We start from the raw sequence: 17,427 nt of genomic DNA, 5'->3' as shown, positions 1-17,427 counted from the left end.
GGGCTGAGGGGAGGGGGCGGCGGCGGCAGAGGCGGCGTCGTTATTTCCGTGGTCCGGACGGTGCGTGGCGGCGCGGGTAACCACGGGAGAAGTAGGTAGGGACCGCCCCTGCGGAGACGTTGAGACCCTCTCTCTCGTGTGTCCGAAAGCCGCAGCCCCCTGGGCGTGTGGCGGACCCAGGGGACCCCAGGTCACCCTGCGGCCCCGGCCCTCCCGCTGCACGTCAGGTAGGAGCTGCGGGCTCCCAGGTGCCTGCTGTGGGCCGAGGCCCGGCCTTGCCCGGTGTTACCAAGGCGACGACCCGGCACCGGACGTGAGCGCCCTCCCGCGCGGCGACAGCCCTGTCCTTGCCTCCGCGCCCAGTGGGACCGGGGCTGGGCCGGGCTGACACGGGCGGGGCAGAAGGGAAGCGGGTGCCCGCCTCAGGTGTGCTTCCGTCCTAGGCCCGGCCGGTAGGACCCTGCGGTGCGTGCCTGTTCCTCATTCTGCCCGACGAGGCTGTGCCCGGGTCCGGGCCGGGCCGGAAGAGGTCCCAGAGAGCTCCTGGCCAGGTGACGGGCTACCTTCATTGACTTCAGTAGTTGCTGCATGGGATCCTGGGCTGCGAGAAGGGACTTTGAATAGTGCCTTGGTCATTTGTGGCTAGCTAGTAGTGAAAGTTGGAAGCTCTAGAGTTCTTTTCGGGCCAGTGGTGAGATGGTTTGTGATTTTTTCCTCTTAAATAGAAAGGCAAAGTTTATAGGCCCTGGTAGGTGGTGGGCTGATAGTAAATAAGCAGCAGGAGTGTTAATTGACGTGGGATTTGATTGCATTAAGGTTATTCTTTGCAGTACTTGTCTTTAGACTCAGAAGAGTTCTGCTTAAAGAGTTTAGTAAGACTCATCCCATTCTGAAACAAACACACATTTCTGCAAATACTCTTGTCCTGAAAGCTACATCCTCTCTCTTACATCAGTATTAATTTTACAGACATAATGGTTATGAAAGCTTCTGTAGATGATGATGATTCAGGATGGGAGCTCAGTATGCCAGAAAAAATGGAAAAAAGCAGTACAAACTGGGTGGACATTACCCAAGAATTTGAAGAAGCTTGTCGAGGTGAGTCTGATTTTTGTATTAAGACGTTCAGTATCTGGGAGGGGTAAAAATAAAATGACGATTGTGCTTTCTAAACTTACCTCATTAGATGAAATCAACAGGTAAGTGTGGTTTATTGAGTTTGTTAGCCACACTTTTTCCTGTATCTAATTTTAAAGCAAGTGTATATTTGATATAGCATTAAATACAGATGTTGAGGCAGTTTTTTAAAATTGAATTTTTCTTGAACAAGTTAGAGAGTACATAGTAATTTCTAACTAGAGAAAATACTTTGTTAATCTAAAAGATGGTAGTATTTTTGTATATTTGAGGTTTCAGAATGATCAGATCACATCATTTCTTATTTAAGATCCTCCAGTGGCTTCCTGTTGCAGATAGAATAAAATCCAAACTCCTTCCCCATGGTCTATAAAATCTGGTCCCTGCCTGCTACTCAGGTTTCATTTATGTGCCACTGCCCCCACCAGGCTTATTACATTCCAGTCACAGGTCTTTTTTTTTTTTTTTTTTTTTTTTAATTTCTTCATGATACAACCAAGGTGGTTCTCCCAGGTGTTAGCATTTTTTGTTTTCTCTCTTTTAAATTGTTTTGCCCCTTGCTTTCACACAATTCGTAAGTGTTACCTCCCTGGTGAGGACCTCAAAACAACCACTTGTTCTCTCCTCTGCAGTTCTGCTTCAGTTCAGTCACTTTTGTTTTTCTTCATACAGCTTATCTTTTTTTTTCACAAGCCATAATTTTCAATTATTTCTTGTTTATTTTCAGTCTCACTCACTGGAATATAAGCTCCATGGGGCAGAGGTCATTTCTGTAACCCTAGTACACAGAACAGTTCTTGGCACATGGTAAATTCAATAAATAGGAGTAAATGATCGGAGAAATGAACATGTTGGTTGGTTGAAGGGAAGGAGCCTAGGGAGAGACTGAAGAACAAGAGAAAGAAACAAATACTAGAATAAGAGCTTGAACGTTAAAGAGAGGATGAGATGAAGGACATGGTAGAGAAATTAACTTGGGGAAAAGCATAGGGACACACTGAGACAAGAAGGACTAAAGTTAGGATGACTGTAAAGGTATATTTCTAAGTGACAGAGGAGGACTGGTGAAGGAATTCACACCTGATGGCTTCAATTGTCTTAAACAGCTTGGTTGGGGTGTTTGAATAGTGCTCTGAAGGGGAGGAGTAAAGACTTGAGACAGCTGCAGGTGGAAAGGGAACCAGCTAAGTATAAGCAAAATGATAAATCATGTGTCATCCTTTGTTTTGAAATGCATGTCCAGTTCAATCACTTTTTATTGCCTCAGTGAGACAGTGGAAAGAACATGAGACTAGGGGTTGGGTGCCTGCCCATGTATGTCTATCTAAGGAAGAGAGAAGTGTCGAGTTACAGTGTAGTTTTTGTGTTCAGAGACCTTAGACTATTGAATGGATTATACTTGTCATCTTGCACTGATTTTAAGTAATCTCTATTAGGGGGCTGTCATTATGAACCTAAATAGGGAAGGTTTTTGAAGGATATTTGGCTTGGTTTGGGCCTTAAGGAGAGAGCAGGTTTTTGTAAGGGTAGGTAATAGAGTGATTCTAGACTGCGATGAACTGTATGAGTCAGAGTTCAGTGAGGATTTTATGTTAGGAGAACAATAAATAATTTTGCTTGGCTACAGAACAATTTTCAGTGCTGGGAATTATAGAGGGTCTTTAGTGCCATTGGTGTGTGTGTGGTTTTTGTTTTTTGTGTTTTTTTAGTTTGAGCTTGTTTTATAGGCAGTAGGAGTTTGTTAATGGTTTTGAGCATAAGATTGAAAGTGTATTCCCCTTGATGATCAGTACAATGGCTTGGACCCTGTAGAAGCTACTCTGTAGTAGCTTCTCAGTAACGTAGTGAGCTTTATAGTCAGGTATGGGCTGGAGTCCCATCTCTGTCGTTGGTTTAGTTTCCTTGAAGTTTAATTAATCTGAGTCTTAGTTTTCTACTCTGGAAAGCAGAGCTTCTACTTTAGAGAATTTTGGGGATTAAATGAGATAGTGAATACAAAGTACTGGATCTATAGTAGCATTCAATGATGGTAACTGTTTTTACTCAAGGTATTTGTTTAGAGTTGAAAACATAGAAGGTTTATCTACCAGCATAATTATGAATTAGGATGAAAAGAGCCTGTAACCTTAGACAAGGTTTTGCACTCAGCCCAGGTTGGGGTGTTAAGGCCTTGGACTAGGACTTGAGAGAATGGACTAGAAGGGTTACATATGAGAACAAATAAATTCATGTTGCTGGAGAGGTGAAAGAAACATGAGAGATGATGTGTTACTTAAACTTTTCCCTTGGTGACAGCAGAGGAGAGTGAACACATATACTACTTCTAAACCTCTCCTTCCTAAATCTTATGGATGGAGTTCAAAATATCTTGTTCATAGCTACATGATATCTTTATAATTTCCTGTTTTATCTTAGAAATTCATGGAAAAGTTTGCATTTTACAACATGTTTGTTGTTTGAGGGAAACACATTTCATTTATGTTAAAGGTCTTTTGCTTCTCACATCATCACATTAATTTGAGATTAGGCAGCTGTACAAAGTTTAATCCTGTCTTTGAATCCCCTGGGACATGATGTTCACCCAGGGTTGTTGTGTACCACAATTTGAAAACCACAGGTCTGCAGAATTTAGTCTCAATGAAATATGACTTTAGAGGTCCTCTTAATTTTAGTCATACCGCTTGCTTTCATATGTATATTCTCTACTTGTTTTTGATTATAAGAAAAATTGAACCCAAGAAAGCAGTTTAGAATACTGGTGGGAGAGACGTTTTGACTTGCCTTCGACTTATATCATAAATTAGACTTATTTCTTTGTGAAGGAACTTTGAGTGGGAGATGAAGTTTAATCTGTGCTCCACTGTGGATAGAGAGGGGGTGGCATGCCATTTTGTGGCCAACATCATGCCATCCTATTAACTCTTCGATAATTAGCTCTTGCACTGTGTCAAGTGGCAAAAATGTGAGGTATCTTTCTTGGAACTAAAGAAAAATTGATATAGAATTAATCTTCATGTACAGATTTAGGACTAATGACTGTTGGCAGTTCTTGATCCTTTGGTATTTGTTTTCCTTTCTTGAAATAATCAGATTTGTAGTCTTGATTATGGTTTAGTAGGCTTCTGTTCTAGTGGCTTTCTGAAAAGTAAATTTAAGACAGATATGATTACATTCTTTTAACTTGCAGGAATCTCTCCTCTTTGGTGCAAGTGTAATGGCATTTGGCTAGACTCTGGTGATTTTTTTAGTACCATAAAATAGTCTGCATATTGATGGCGAAGTTGTTTTTCATCTACTTTTGTACGTATTCTTTTAGTGGCTCTTCAAAGTCCTGAATCAAATACAAACCTTTACCTTTCATGATTTCTTTTATTTCCTACTAGGCAGGTAGCACACATTCCCTATAACTACTCTTCAGGCTCTTATTTTTTCTTTTCTGAATTATTTGTAATTTCACCATTACTATTGTTTTGCCTGATAGGAGATATGTAATTATTTTAAGTAATACTCTAGGCTTTCTTTTTTTAAAAAAAAATTTATAATTTTTTTTTTTTTCTTTTTAGAGTTAAGGTTTCACTCTGTCACCCAGGCTGAAGTGCATGCAGTGCTATGACCATAGCTCACTATAGCCTTGACCTCCTGGGTTCAAGCAATCCTCTCACCTTAGCCTCCTGAGTAGCTGACAATACAGGCATGTGGTATGCCTGGCTTTTTTAGATTATTTTTTGTAGAGACGTTACGTTATGTAGGTTGGTCTCGAACTCCTGGTCTCAAGGGATCTTACCTCAGCTTCCCAAAGTGTGGAATCTTCTTACCTCAGCTTCCCAAAGTGAAGCTTTCCTTCACTAGGAAACGTCTAGGCTTTCCTTGGAGCTTCTAGGCTTTCCTTCTCTAGGAAACCTTTCCTAATTTAAACCATCTCATTTTCTACCTGCAAAAAGTCTCTGATCTTCATATTCCATTTGGTTTTCCATATTTAGATGCTTTCTGAATTGTAAACTCAGAACTTAGAAATTTCACTTAAACATAAATGATCATGTAACATATACTGCTCCTTCTGCTGCCCACCAGATTCCCTTCTCCCACACTATGATTAGCAGCATTCTCTCCTAGGATGATGGCACCAGTAGTATCTGGAGCCCAGAAGTAATCCAAAACCTGCCATGCTGACTTCCGTTCTTTTTATGTTTTAGGCTAGGAGGATATGGGCCCATCCTCTCATTCCATTTTCTTCTCTCTTTGATGGCCTAGTTTAAGCTTGTCCAACCCACTGCCCAAGGGCTGCTTGTGGCCCAGCATGGCTTTGAATGTAGCCCAACACAAATTTGTAAACTTTCTTAAAATGTTACGAGATTTTTTCTTTTCTTTTTTTTTGTAAAGCTCATCACCTATTGTTAGTGTATTTTATATATGGCCTAAGATAATTATTCTTCCACTATGGCCCAGGAAAGCCAAAAGATTGGACATCCCTGGCTTTGTTCATTATTCTGTAGTCAGTCTTTATTCCTAGCACTGTTGGTTAAGGCTTTCCAGATTCTTTCATCTTCTTTAGTTCCTGCTTAGTACTTTAGGAAAATTCATTTACACTTTGTCTTGCCTCTTATAAAACCTGGGATGCTTAAACTTCTCATTGCTCTTCCATTCTTTTCTATCTTCCCTCACCTAGAATATTTGTAGGTGCTCAATATGTATATTTGTTTTAGGAATGTAGAAAAATTCTAAAGCCATACTTCCTCAAACTGAAGAATATTTCGATCTAGGACTACAGAAGTTTGAGAACCACTGTAGTACATTAAATGCTGTCATTTTGGGGGATTGCCTGTAACCAGGATAATTGTGAACCACAAGCATGGAAACTGAAATTATGTTGATACTTGATTATAATGTTATTATCTAGGTGATCTGGAATATTCTGTGATTTTTAAAAAAAGATTATCATTGAAATGATTACATAGTTCTAAAATTATGGAAAAAATACAAATTCTTTGTGAAACTTTCAGTGACATCTTTTTTGCCTCCCACACTCTCATCCATGAATCCAGTTTGAGAATCATTGTTCTAGGAATTTACTGTTTGTTAGCACTTTGTTCTAAGAGAAAAAGGATGGATGGATGGAAATGGTCTTGGCAAAAAATCTAGGCAACCTGTAAAATTGTTTTCCTTGCTCTATGCCATCTAGAATGTTATCAGTGGTGGGGCATGGGTGAGATGGCCAGCACTGGCATTTATGGATCACTTCAGATTAGTGGTTCTCAACTAATGAGTGGGTGGTTTTTCACCTCAGGGGACGTTATAAGACATTTTTGATTGTCACAGTGTATATGAGATGGTGCTACTGGCATCTAACAAGTACATGTCAAGGATACTGCTCCCCATTCAACACACAGGGCAGCCCCCACAAATAATTATTCTCCTCAAAATATCAATGCTGCTTTTCAGTGACTGACACCTGTAATCCCAACACTTTGGGAGGCTGAGGCTGGTGGATCACCTCAAGTCAGGAGCTTGAGACCACAGTGGCAAAACAATATCAATAATGCAACAATATCAATAATGTTCACTGTATTTAGATTACTTTCAAGAAGTTTCAGCTATCATTTAACCTCTCTAACCCTGGATTCTTCAGAACGGGAACATGTGAATACTGAATGACTTAACACCCTTATCAATTAGCACTGACATAGAGCAAGCAGTGTGAATGGGACCTTTGATTCACTTTGATACTCTTCTGCAGTGTTGAATGCATCTTATCAGATTTTTTCCTTAATCATTTATGGTGTATCTTACTTCATCTTAGGAGCTTTAGTTAATAAAAAAGGAGTCCCTAGAAGATACCACGTTCTTCCTTTTAGTTGGTTATTTTGATATTTATCTTTATGGTTTTGGGTAGCATGCTTTTATTACTACTTTTTGATTCTATTTGTCCCCAGTTTAGGCTGTACCTATGGACTTAACCCCCTATAGTTATAGGTAGCTACACTATGGATATGCAGATATTCATAGCTAAGCCAAGGAGTAAAACTATTACTACTTTTTCTTTCCTGCACAGTTCTTCTACTTTGCACAAAAAAATTTTTACCCAAGAATTGGTGTACTTACCATTAATTCTACTTCAGACTCTTTACCAGTTATCTAAATCGCCTTAAGACATTCAGACTCATTGGAGATCCAATTGGTTTCATCTCCTTATAGAACTTTATTCTCTATCCTCTTAACTGCAATCTAGGCTTCCTGCTTTTTGTACCTAGTGTGTAACGTCATTCTGAGATCTTCCTTTTATAATCAGCCTGAGTGTCTTTTTCTTCCTTATGATTGGACATCATTATCATCTTCTTGAGTAAAGTGCATAGGAGATACAATGTTTGGAGGCTCTTAATATCTGAAAATGTCTTTATTCTGTCCTCCCACTTGACTGATATTGTATCTGGGTGCCTTTGAGAATTTTGAAGGCATTGTCCATTCATCTTTTGCTATTAAGAAATCTGATGACATTCTGATACATGTGGAAGTTATATGTCCATACCTTTCTTTTTCTTTCTTCCTTTTTTTTTTTGAGATGGAGTTTCGCTCTTGCTGTCCAGGCTGGATACAAAATCGGCTCACTGTAACCTCTGACTCCCAGGTTCAAGCAATTCTCCTGCCTTAGCCTTTTGAGTAGCTGGGATTACAGGCGCTTGCCACATTCCTAGCTAATTTAGTAGAGACAGGGTTTCGCCATGTTTGCCACTGTGGTCTCAAGCTCCTGACTTGAGGTGATCCACCAGCCTCAGCCTCCCAAAGTGTTGGGATTACAGGTGTGAGTCACTGTGCCTGGCATTGATACCTTTCATACATAACTTTTTAGGATCTTCTGTTTGTCCCCTGTGTCTGGAACTGGAGCAGTGGACAAATAGAAGATCCTAAAAAGTTATGTATGAAAGTGGTCTGGAGCCTTTTTACTTTGATGCTTCAGTTCTAGGAAGCATCCTTGAATTAGCCTGTTTGTTTTTCCTATTACTCTCCTTATGGAATGTCTGTTATTTGGATATTGGATCTCCTAGACTTGTCCTCTGAATTTTTTTCTTATCCTTTCTCCCCTATTTTTCAAATTTTTTTCCTCAACTTCATCTTCTAAATCTTTCGTTGCGCTTTTCTGCTGTCATATTTTTAATTTTGAATCATTACAACTATGGTTTGAGTCCAGTTTTCCTCATATTGAATTTTTCCCTTTGCTCTGAGTGGTGAAAGTTGTATACTGTTGAGCCTACTTAAGGCTTTAACATAAATGTAGAAGTAACTTTAAATATATATATCTTAGATTTCCGGCTCTCTGGAATCCCCTCCCACATAGTGGGAGCTCTCTTTCCCCTCCTGGATTTCCCCTCTGGAGTCCCTTTCCACCCAGTGTGGAAGCTATCTTTCCTCTCCTGGATTCCATCTTTCTGGATTCTCTCACTCAGTGTGAAAGCGGCTTTTCTTTCTCTCATTCAGCATGAGAGCTAGCTGTTTCTTTCTCTCTTCTTCTCCTTTTTCTCTCTCTGCCTAAATAAATCACTTTTCTGCAACAACAACAACAAAACAACAGCAACAATAACAGTATGTGTGTGTGTGTGTGTGTGTGTGTGTGTGTGATGTTACCTTTAGTTCAGTGGTTTGGTGACGTCTAAAATTGCTGGGATCCCCAAGACCATTTTATAGGATATGGAGAGTTGAAACTCTTTGGTGGTTTAATAGTAAGAAGGTATTTGTCTTTATTACTCTTATTCCCTTAATAGTATATGGGGAAGTTGTTCAGAGACTCCATGATGTGTGATGATGTCATTGCTCTGATATAATGTAGAACATTATCCTTCTCATTAAAGTTTTTGAGAAATTCTGCCTGGTTGGATAAGGCTCAGTTTACTCAATTCTATAGGGCTATACAAATCATGATTCTTTGTTCAGTCATTCGCTTAGTGGGGTGCTTATACTCTGCTTCATGAGTAAATTCTTAAGTTTTCAAAGTTTAATAGTGAGAGAGCTGATTCCTGAAGTTCTTTTTTTTAGAGATGAAGTTTTGCTCTTGTTGCTCAGGCTGGAGTGCAGTGGTGCAACCTCAGCTCACTGCAACCTCCGCCTCCTGGGTCCAAGCAGTTCTCGTGCCTCAGCCTCCCAAATAGTTGGGTTTACAAGCATGTGCCCCACACCAGGCTAATTTTGTATTTTTAGTAAAGATGGGATTTCACCATGTTGGCCAGGCTGGTCTCTAACTCCTGGCATTATGTGAGCAGCCCGCCTCAGCCTCCCTGAGTGCTGAAATTACAGGTGTGAGCCACTGGGCCCAGCTTGATTACTGAAGTTCTAAGGAATCTTATGAGTCATTTAGTCTAACCTTTCATTTTACAGATGAGGAAACCAAGGCCGCGAGTGATTGACTTGCTTCTAGATCTGTGGGGTGTTTCTAAGTTTAACGAAGTTATTTGGTACCCAGATTTACCCTGATACATGATAGAATATTACAGCAGTTTCCAAACTTTTGGTCTTAGGACCCCATTATACTTTATGTAGATGTTTATTAGAATTTAAAACTGAGAAATTTAAAAAATATTCATTTAAAAACAATGATGGGCTGGGCGTGGTGGCTCACGCCTATGAACCTAGCATTTTGGGAGGCTGAGGCGGGTGGATTGCCTGAGCTCAGAAGTTCAAGACCAGCCTAGGCAACACTGTGAAACCCCGTCTCTACCAAAATACAAAAAAAATAGCTGGACATGGGACTGTAGTCCCAGCTACTTGGGAGGCTGAGGCAGGAGAATTGCTTGAACCGGGAGGTGGAGGTTGCAGTGAGTTGTTACTGTGCCACTACTCTCCAGCCTGGGCAACAGAGTGAGACTCCATCTATAAATAAATAAATAACCCATTGCATGTTAACATAAGTTAACATTTTTTATTGAGAAATTATTGTATTTACCAAAACAAAATATAATTTACAAAAGTAGAGTTGTTTGACATTTTTGCAAATCACTTTAATGTCTGGCATAATAGAGGGCAACTGAATGCTCATATTTGCTTTTATAATTCAGTCTGTTGCCACATATTTTGATTGAAGTATATGATGTAAATTTGACCTCACCAAATATGTAGTTGAAAAATGGAAGAATCATCAGGTAATTTGGATATTCCTCTTTGATACTCCAGTGAATGACTCTTTAATCCATGCCTGATTTAATGACATGCATTGTCATTTGGAAAATACTGGTTCAGTAAGTTATGCAGATCTTCCAATTTTTTTTTTTTTTTGAGACAGAGTCTTGCTTTGTCACCCAGCCTGGAGTGCAGTAGCACGATCTCTGCTCACGGCCACCTCTGCCTTCCAGGTTTAAGGGATTCTCCTGCTTCAGCCTCCTGAGTAGAGTAGCTGGGATTAGAGGCGTGTACTGTATTTTCAGTAGAGATGGGGTTTCACCATGTTAGCCAGGCTGGTATGATACTCCTGACCTCAAGTGATCTGCCACCTTGGCCTCCCAAAGTACTGGGATTGTGGGTGTGAGCCACCGATCCCGGCTAGATCTTCCAAATGTTAACACGTTTCATTATACAATACTAAAAAACACTTTTTAGTATTTTTTAGTATTGTATAATCACTACTAATACAGAACGCTCTTCTAAGTATTAGGAAATTGTTAGATATACAGTGGAAGATACATATTTTCCAAAATTTTAGTTTTTGCTTGAAAGCTCAAATTTTATCATTGGCAACAAACATTGTCAGTTTTTCTTGAAGTGACAGACTCATTTATTTTTTTCTAAAAAATGCCACATTCTAAAGTCTGAATAACCAGTCTGTCGATTGTTTTTTTCAAATAAAAGTAGTGTTTCATGATAATTGTGCAAGTTTTTTTTTTCTGAGATGGAATTTTGCTTATTTTGCCCAGGCTGGAGTATAATGGTGCAGTCTTGGCTCACTGCAACCTCTGCCTCCTGAATTCAAGTGATTCTCCTGCCTCAGCCTCCCCAGTAACTGGGACTACAGGTGCACACCACCACGCCCAGCTAATTTTGTATTTTTAGTAGATATGGAGTTTTACCATGTTGGCCAAGCTAGTCTTGAACCCCTGACCTCTAGTAATCCACCCACCTCGGCCTCCCAAAGTGCTGGCTGGGATTACAGGCATGAGCCACCATGCCTGGCCCTACAGTATTATTTTTGACTACTGTAAGCATTTCATTTAAGTGGACTCATGGAATATTTATCTATTTGTGCCTGGCTTTTTTCACTTAGCATAATGTCCTCAAGGTTAATCTGTGTTGTAGTATGTCAGAATTTCCTTCCCTTTTTAAGACTGAATAATTTTCCATTGTATGTATATTCCGTCAGTGGACACTTGAGTTGTTTCGCATGTTTTAGTGATTGTGAATAATGCTGTGAACATGAGCATACAAGTACCTCTTTGAGACCCCGTTTTCAATGTTTCTGGATATATGCTCAGAGTTTGAATTGGCTGGATCATATGGTAATTCTGATAAAGTTTTTTTTTAGAGACAGGGTCTTGCTCTGTCACCCAGGCTGGGGTGCAGTGGTTCTGTCCTGGCTTTCTGCTACATCAAACTACAGGGTTCAAGTAATCCTCCCACCTCAGCCTCCCCAGCAGCTAGGACTACAGGTGTGCACCGCCATGCCTGGCTAATTTAAGAAAATATTTTTTGGGAGGCCAAGGCGGGTGGATCACGAGGTCAAGAGATCGAGACCATCCTGGTCAACATGATGAAACCCCGTCTCTGCTAAAAATACAAAAAAATAGCTGGGCATGGTGGCGCACTCCTGTAATCCCAGCTACTTGGGAGGCTGAGGCAGGAAAATTGCCTGAACCCAGGAGGCGGAGGTTGTGGTGAGCAGAGATCACGCCATTGCACTCCAGCCTGGGTAACAAGAGTGAAACTCCATCTCAAAAAAAAAAAAAGAAAGAAAATATTTTATACATACAGGGTCTCACCATGTTGCTCAAGTTGGTTTTGAACTCCTGGGCTTAGGCAGTCCTCTTGCCTCAGCCTCCCAGAATGCTGGGATTACAGGCGTGAGCCACTGCATCTGTCCTGTTTTTAATTTTTTAACAGACTGCTGTACTGTTTTCCACAGTGTCTTGACCATTTTACAACCCTACCAGCAGTGCCCAAGGGTTTCAGTTTCTTCACATCCTCATAACATTGGTTATCTGTTAAAAAGAAAACTGCAGGTTTTCTTTTTTTGTAGTAGCCATCTCAATGGATGTAAGGTGGTGTCATTTTAATTTTAATTTGCATTTTCCTAGTGAATAGTGATCATCAAGGGCATTCTTAAATGAGATTGAAGAAAATTTTTGTCTTTTTTTAGCTGCAAGTGCATGGAAGTGAAGAGTACATGATTAGTTTAGCTTGGGGCCACTGGCTTGATTTGAGCTAAAGCTGCAGCAGTTTTGGTCTCTGTTGCTTTTTTGCCTTCCTATCATTGCTTTTGCATCATTAGTACAGGTATCAACACAATAAAAAAAGACAATGAATGTTTTGGTATGATTATATATGTAATTTTAACATTGCAGACTCCTGGGTTCCCAGACCACTCTTTGAGAATTGCTGGATTACTAGTGTGTGTTCTGTTATGTTTTGTTGTTGTTTTTGTTTAGTTTGAGATGAAGTCTCACTCTGTCACCCAGGTTGGAATACAGTGGCACAATCTTGGCTCACTGCAACCTCCGCCTCCTGGGTTCAAGAGATTCTTCTGCCTCAGCCTCCCAAGTAGCTGGGATTACAGGCACCCGCTACCACACTTGGCATATTTTGTATTTTTAGTAGAGATGGGCTTTTATCATGTTGGCTAGGCTGGTCTCAAACTCCTGACTTCAAGTGATCTGCTAGCCTCAGCCTTATTGTTGTGTATACATGATTCTTACCTGTTTCAGTACCTGGAACTGTTAAAAATTAATGTTATTTAACTAACAGTTGGCTAGGGAAGATTGGCTAAAGTTTTGAAAACTGCTTCTTTACACCTTCCACAGGATTTGGCCATCAATATTTGATCTACTTAGCATGTTATAGAAGTGATTTCTGACTTACCTGCATATTAAAATCATCTGGAGTACCCTAAAACCACTGTATAGGTCCCAACTCTATAGATTGCATTGGTTTGGAATGCTGCTTGGACTTTGGGATTTAGAAAGTTTCCCAGTTGACCACTGCTTTATAGGGATTGAACACTGATTTGATTAGCTGTTTACTCAAGTGTTTTCTACATTATTTAAATAAAATAGGATTTAAAAACATGGTTTGACACTGTTACTGGAACAAAAGAAAATTAGATTATGGTAAAAAGTGGTTTAAAAACAACTTGAGATGTAGTAGTCAGTGCTGTGTAAAAGTTTGCTTGGAGAGATACACTAGTGATTTTAAAATGGGGTTGGTAATTCTGATAAGAATATCGTGGCCAATGATGGGTCATGTATTCTCAAAAGTTTTATTTTTTTTCCTAAAACACTTGATTTATAGTATTCTTTTGTATTTACACAAATACTGTATGTAATACATATTAGTAATTGAGTAGAAATAAGTATTTCTTAGAAAATGAATTTTAAAGTAATACAGGCACATTTTTTCAGGTGCTAATGTCTTTTTTCTTAGAATTAAAAGTTAAATATAAATATGATATTCAAAGATTTTTCTGTTTTTTTAGAATTAAAGTTGGGAGAACTACTTCATGATAAGCTGTAAGTATTTATGTATCCTTTGAAAATAGTGTAGTGTAATATTTCAATCTGTTTTTTTCTAATGTGGAGTAATATTCCTTGAAGTTTGAGTAAATTTACATTTCAAAATTGTAAAAATAAAAGTAATTATAAATATATTTTTAACTGTGATGACCTATTTTGGGGCAGCTGACCCTAGTTGCAATGTGAAACAGTTGTACCTAGGGAAACTGTGACTTATGGGCCTTTCCTTGAGAGCAGATGTACTTACTGAATATGAAATTTCTTGAAGAAAAGATATCAGTTGTATGTCATATGTGGTAGATTGGTTGGTAACCACAAATTGGGTGACTGAGTCCCTAGATAAAAGTAAATGAGAATCCCTGTGTCTTAGTCAGTTTAGTGTTGTTGAAACAGAATACCTGAGACCGGGTAATTTATAAAGAGGTTTATTTGGCACACAATTCTGATGACTGGAAGGTTCAAGATTGGGCACCTGCATCTACTGAGAGCTTTAGGCTGCTTCAACTCATGGTGGAAAGCAGAAGGGGAGCAGCAGGGAGTGGCATGTGGTGCAAAAAGATCACATGGTGGGGGAGGATGCAAGAGAGAGAAACCGAGGAAGTCAGACTCTTTATAACAACCAACTCTCTTGGGTAGTATCATTGACCTTTGAACAACTTGGGGGTTGGGGTGCTGACCCTCCCCGTCACAGTCAAAAACTCATATATAACCTTTGACTCCCCCTAAAACTTAACTACTGGTAGCCTACCGTTGACTGGAAGGCTTACTAATAACATAAACAGCTGATTAACACATATTTTGTATGTCATATGTGCCATATACTGTAATCTTACAGTAAAGTAGGTAAAAGAAAATGTTGGCTGGGCGCGGTGGCTCAAGCCTGTAATCCCAGCACTTTGGGAGGCTGAGGCGGATGGATCACAAGGTCAAGAGATCAAGACCATCCTGGTCAACATGGTGAAACCCCGTCTCTACTAAAAATACAAAAAATTAGCTGGGCATGGTGGCGTGTGCCTGTAATCCCAGCTACTCAGGAGGCTGAGGCGGGAGAACTGCTTGAACCCAGGAGGCGGAGGTTGCTGTGAGCTGAGATCACGCCATTGCACTCCAGCCTGGGTAACAAGAATGAAACTCCGTCTCAAAAAAAAAAGAAAATGCTATGAAGAAAATCATAAGGAAGAGGAAATATACTTACTCTTCATTAAGTGGGTCATCATAAAGGTCTTCATCTTTGTCATATTTATGTTGAGTAGGCTGAGGAAGGAAGAGGAAGTTAGTCTTATAGTCACTGGTGGCACAGGTGCAAGAAAACCTTTGTCTAAGTGGACTCATGCAATTCAGACATGTGTTTAAAGGGTCAACTGTAATTTATTCCAGGGAGAGCAAGAACTCACCTCCCTGGGAGGGCATTAATCTGTTTAGGGGGATTCTCCCCCATGCCCCAGATACTTTCCACCAGATCCCATTTCCCAACACTGCCACATGGGGAATCAAGTTTTAACATGAATTTTGGTGGAGACAAACCGCATTCAAACCATAGCACCCTGGAAAAACAAACGGAAATACTTGTTCATGTTTATACACCCATATGTAGCTCCAGTTCCTATACTGCCATGGCCAGGCTCAATTTTTAAGGTGAGGAATATGAAACGAATTAGTAAGTAGACAAGATTCAACATTGTGGTTGGGGGAAATGGCAGGTAGAATCTGAAATCCAGTTCTTCTCAAATTTTAGTGTGTGTCAGAATCATATGGAGGGCTTAATAAAGTGTAGATTGCTGGACTACCACCCCTAGAATTCTTTGTTAGGTCTAGTGTGTGACCACAGAAATCTTTTTCTTCCTCATGGTGCATGTAAAATAATTTGAGGGGCAAGTACATGAAATAATTTTTATGTCAATGGACAGTTAATTGAAATAGAAGTGTTAGCAAGTTGGGCAGATTAAATACATAGAATAGTTATTAAAAGTAATATAATTTTATATCACTGTGAAAATACAAATAAGCTTACTGGCTGAAAAACAATTTGTGCGTTCTTTTTTTTTTTTTTTTTTTTTGCAGATTTGGTCTTTTTGAAGCCATGTCTGCTATTGAAATGATGGATCCCAAGATGGATGCTGGCATGATTGGAAACCAAGTTAATCGAAAAGTTCTCAGTTTTGAACAAGCTATCAAGGTAGTCATTGTTGTACTTTTTGTGTTTCCATTTATCTTTTATTTCATGTTAAAACATTGTGCTTAATAGTGAAATGAAAGTTGTATTAATAAAAGTATATTTACTTGGGAGGCCGAGGCGGGTGGATCACGAGGTCAACAGATCGAGACCATCCTGGTCAACATGGTGAAACCCCATCTCTACTAAAAATACAAAAAATTAGCTGGACGTGGTGGCGCGTGCCTGTAATCTTAGCTACTCCGGAGGCTGAGGCAGGAGAATTGCCTGAACCCAGGAGGCGGAGGTTGCAGTGAGCCGAGATCGCGCCATTGCACTCCAGCCTGGGTAACAAGAGCGAAACTCCGTCTCCAAAAAAAAAAAAAAGTATATTTACTTCAAAGCATGTCAAGTATATAAACAAGAATTAGTTATAAACTTTTAGTTACGTATCTCTATTAGAATCTGAAAAATTGAGATCTTCATTAAAACCTTGCTCCAAATTTGTACATTTGTATACTTTTAAAATTAATTTTTGAAAGCATTTGGCTATCTATTCAAATATCAGGAAAATTGACCTGGGAATTAAATTTTGTATATTAATATGTTAATACATAGAAGTAAATTTACACAAGGAAAATACTTGTAGTGAAATTAAATTTGCTTTAGAAATTCATTTATACTTGCCATAGAGTTTGATTTTACATATTTTAAGAAGAAAGATTTGCTAAGCAAATGGATATTGTAGACAAAATTTACAAGAAATATAGTTAACCAACTTAAGAGAAGTGTTTTAAATAATCTTTATTTAGTTTTCTAAGTAGTTTTGGGTCATTAAAATGATTTATATTAATGCTTAAAGTTGGTTTGAACTGTGCTTTTAAAATACTTGTTGATATTTGGCTTTTCATTTTATTTGAAGGCCTTTATCATTTTAATTTTTTTTACTGAAAACCTAAGATATATTGTTTTTACAATTATTTGTCAATTAAAAATTTACAAGAAGATGTATAGTTTTTAAGAATACAGAGTTAATTTGGTATGATAGTTTTATCAGATGATAAGATAGTATTTTCTTAGAATTGTTTTTAAATATTGAAATCTAAAATGCTACTATACATAGTATATGGTATACATAAATTTTAAAAAAATTTTGCTTATATGTCACATTCTTCCTCCCTTTTAGGATGGCACTATTAAAATTAAAGATCTCACCTTGCCTGAATTGATAGGGATTATGGATACATGTTTCTGCTGTTTGGTAAGAATGGAAATAAGACTATTGGTTAATTTGAAAACTGTGATTTACCTGAATTTTGTGATTTGAAAGCCTATACACTAATGCTGAGTTTGAAGTAAATGTAATAGTGGGCCAAGTAAAGATGTGTATAACATTAGCAGGCCAGGTAATAGCATTTCATCTTGTCATCTACTTGATTT

The 17,427-nt window shown here is 39.0% G+C and overlaps 1 protein-coding gene across 8 annotated transcripts in view; it reads left to right on the top strand.

The window, feature by feature from the left end:
* The window catches only part of NAA35 (N-alpha-acetyltransferase 35, NatC auxiliary subunit), an 80,522-nt gene continuing 63,095 nt past the window's right edge, over positions 1-17,427 (top strand). The window contains exons 1-6 of one of the 8 annotated variants that reach the window (XM_035303379.3): positions 1-95; positions 444-551; positions 970-1,098; positions 13,799-13,832; positions 15,897-16,011; positions 17,174-17,248. In XM_035303379.3, the coding sequence (XP_035159270.1) occupies positions 975-1,098; positions 13,799-13,832; positions 15,897-16,011; positions 17,174-17,248 (348 nt within the window). In that variant the 5' untranslated portion in view covers positions 1-95; positions 444-551; positions 970-974. Of the gene's footprint in view, positions 692-969; positions 1,099-13,798; positions 13,833-15,896; positions 16,012-17,173; positions 17,249-17,427 lie in introns of all 8 variants that reach the window. The other 7 variants (XM_017972425.4, XM_054255163.2, XM_008994245.5 and 4 more) reach the window with 7 other exon arrangements.

The sequence above is a fragment of the Callithrix jacchus genome, chromosome 1, assembly GCF_049354715.1.
Source record: "Callithrix jacchus isolate 240 chromosome 1, calJac240_pri, whole genome shotgun sequence".
NCBI classification, from domain to species: domain Eukaryota; kingdom Metazoa; phylum Chordata; class Mammalia; order Primates; family Cebidae; genus Callithrix; species Callithrix jacchus.
The sequence above is the reverse complement of the archived record's forward strand: the minus strand, read 5'-3'. Positions and strand labels throughout refer to the sequence as shown.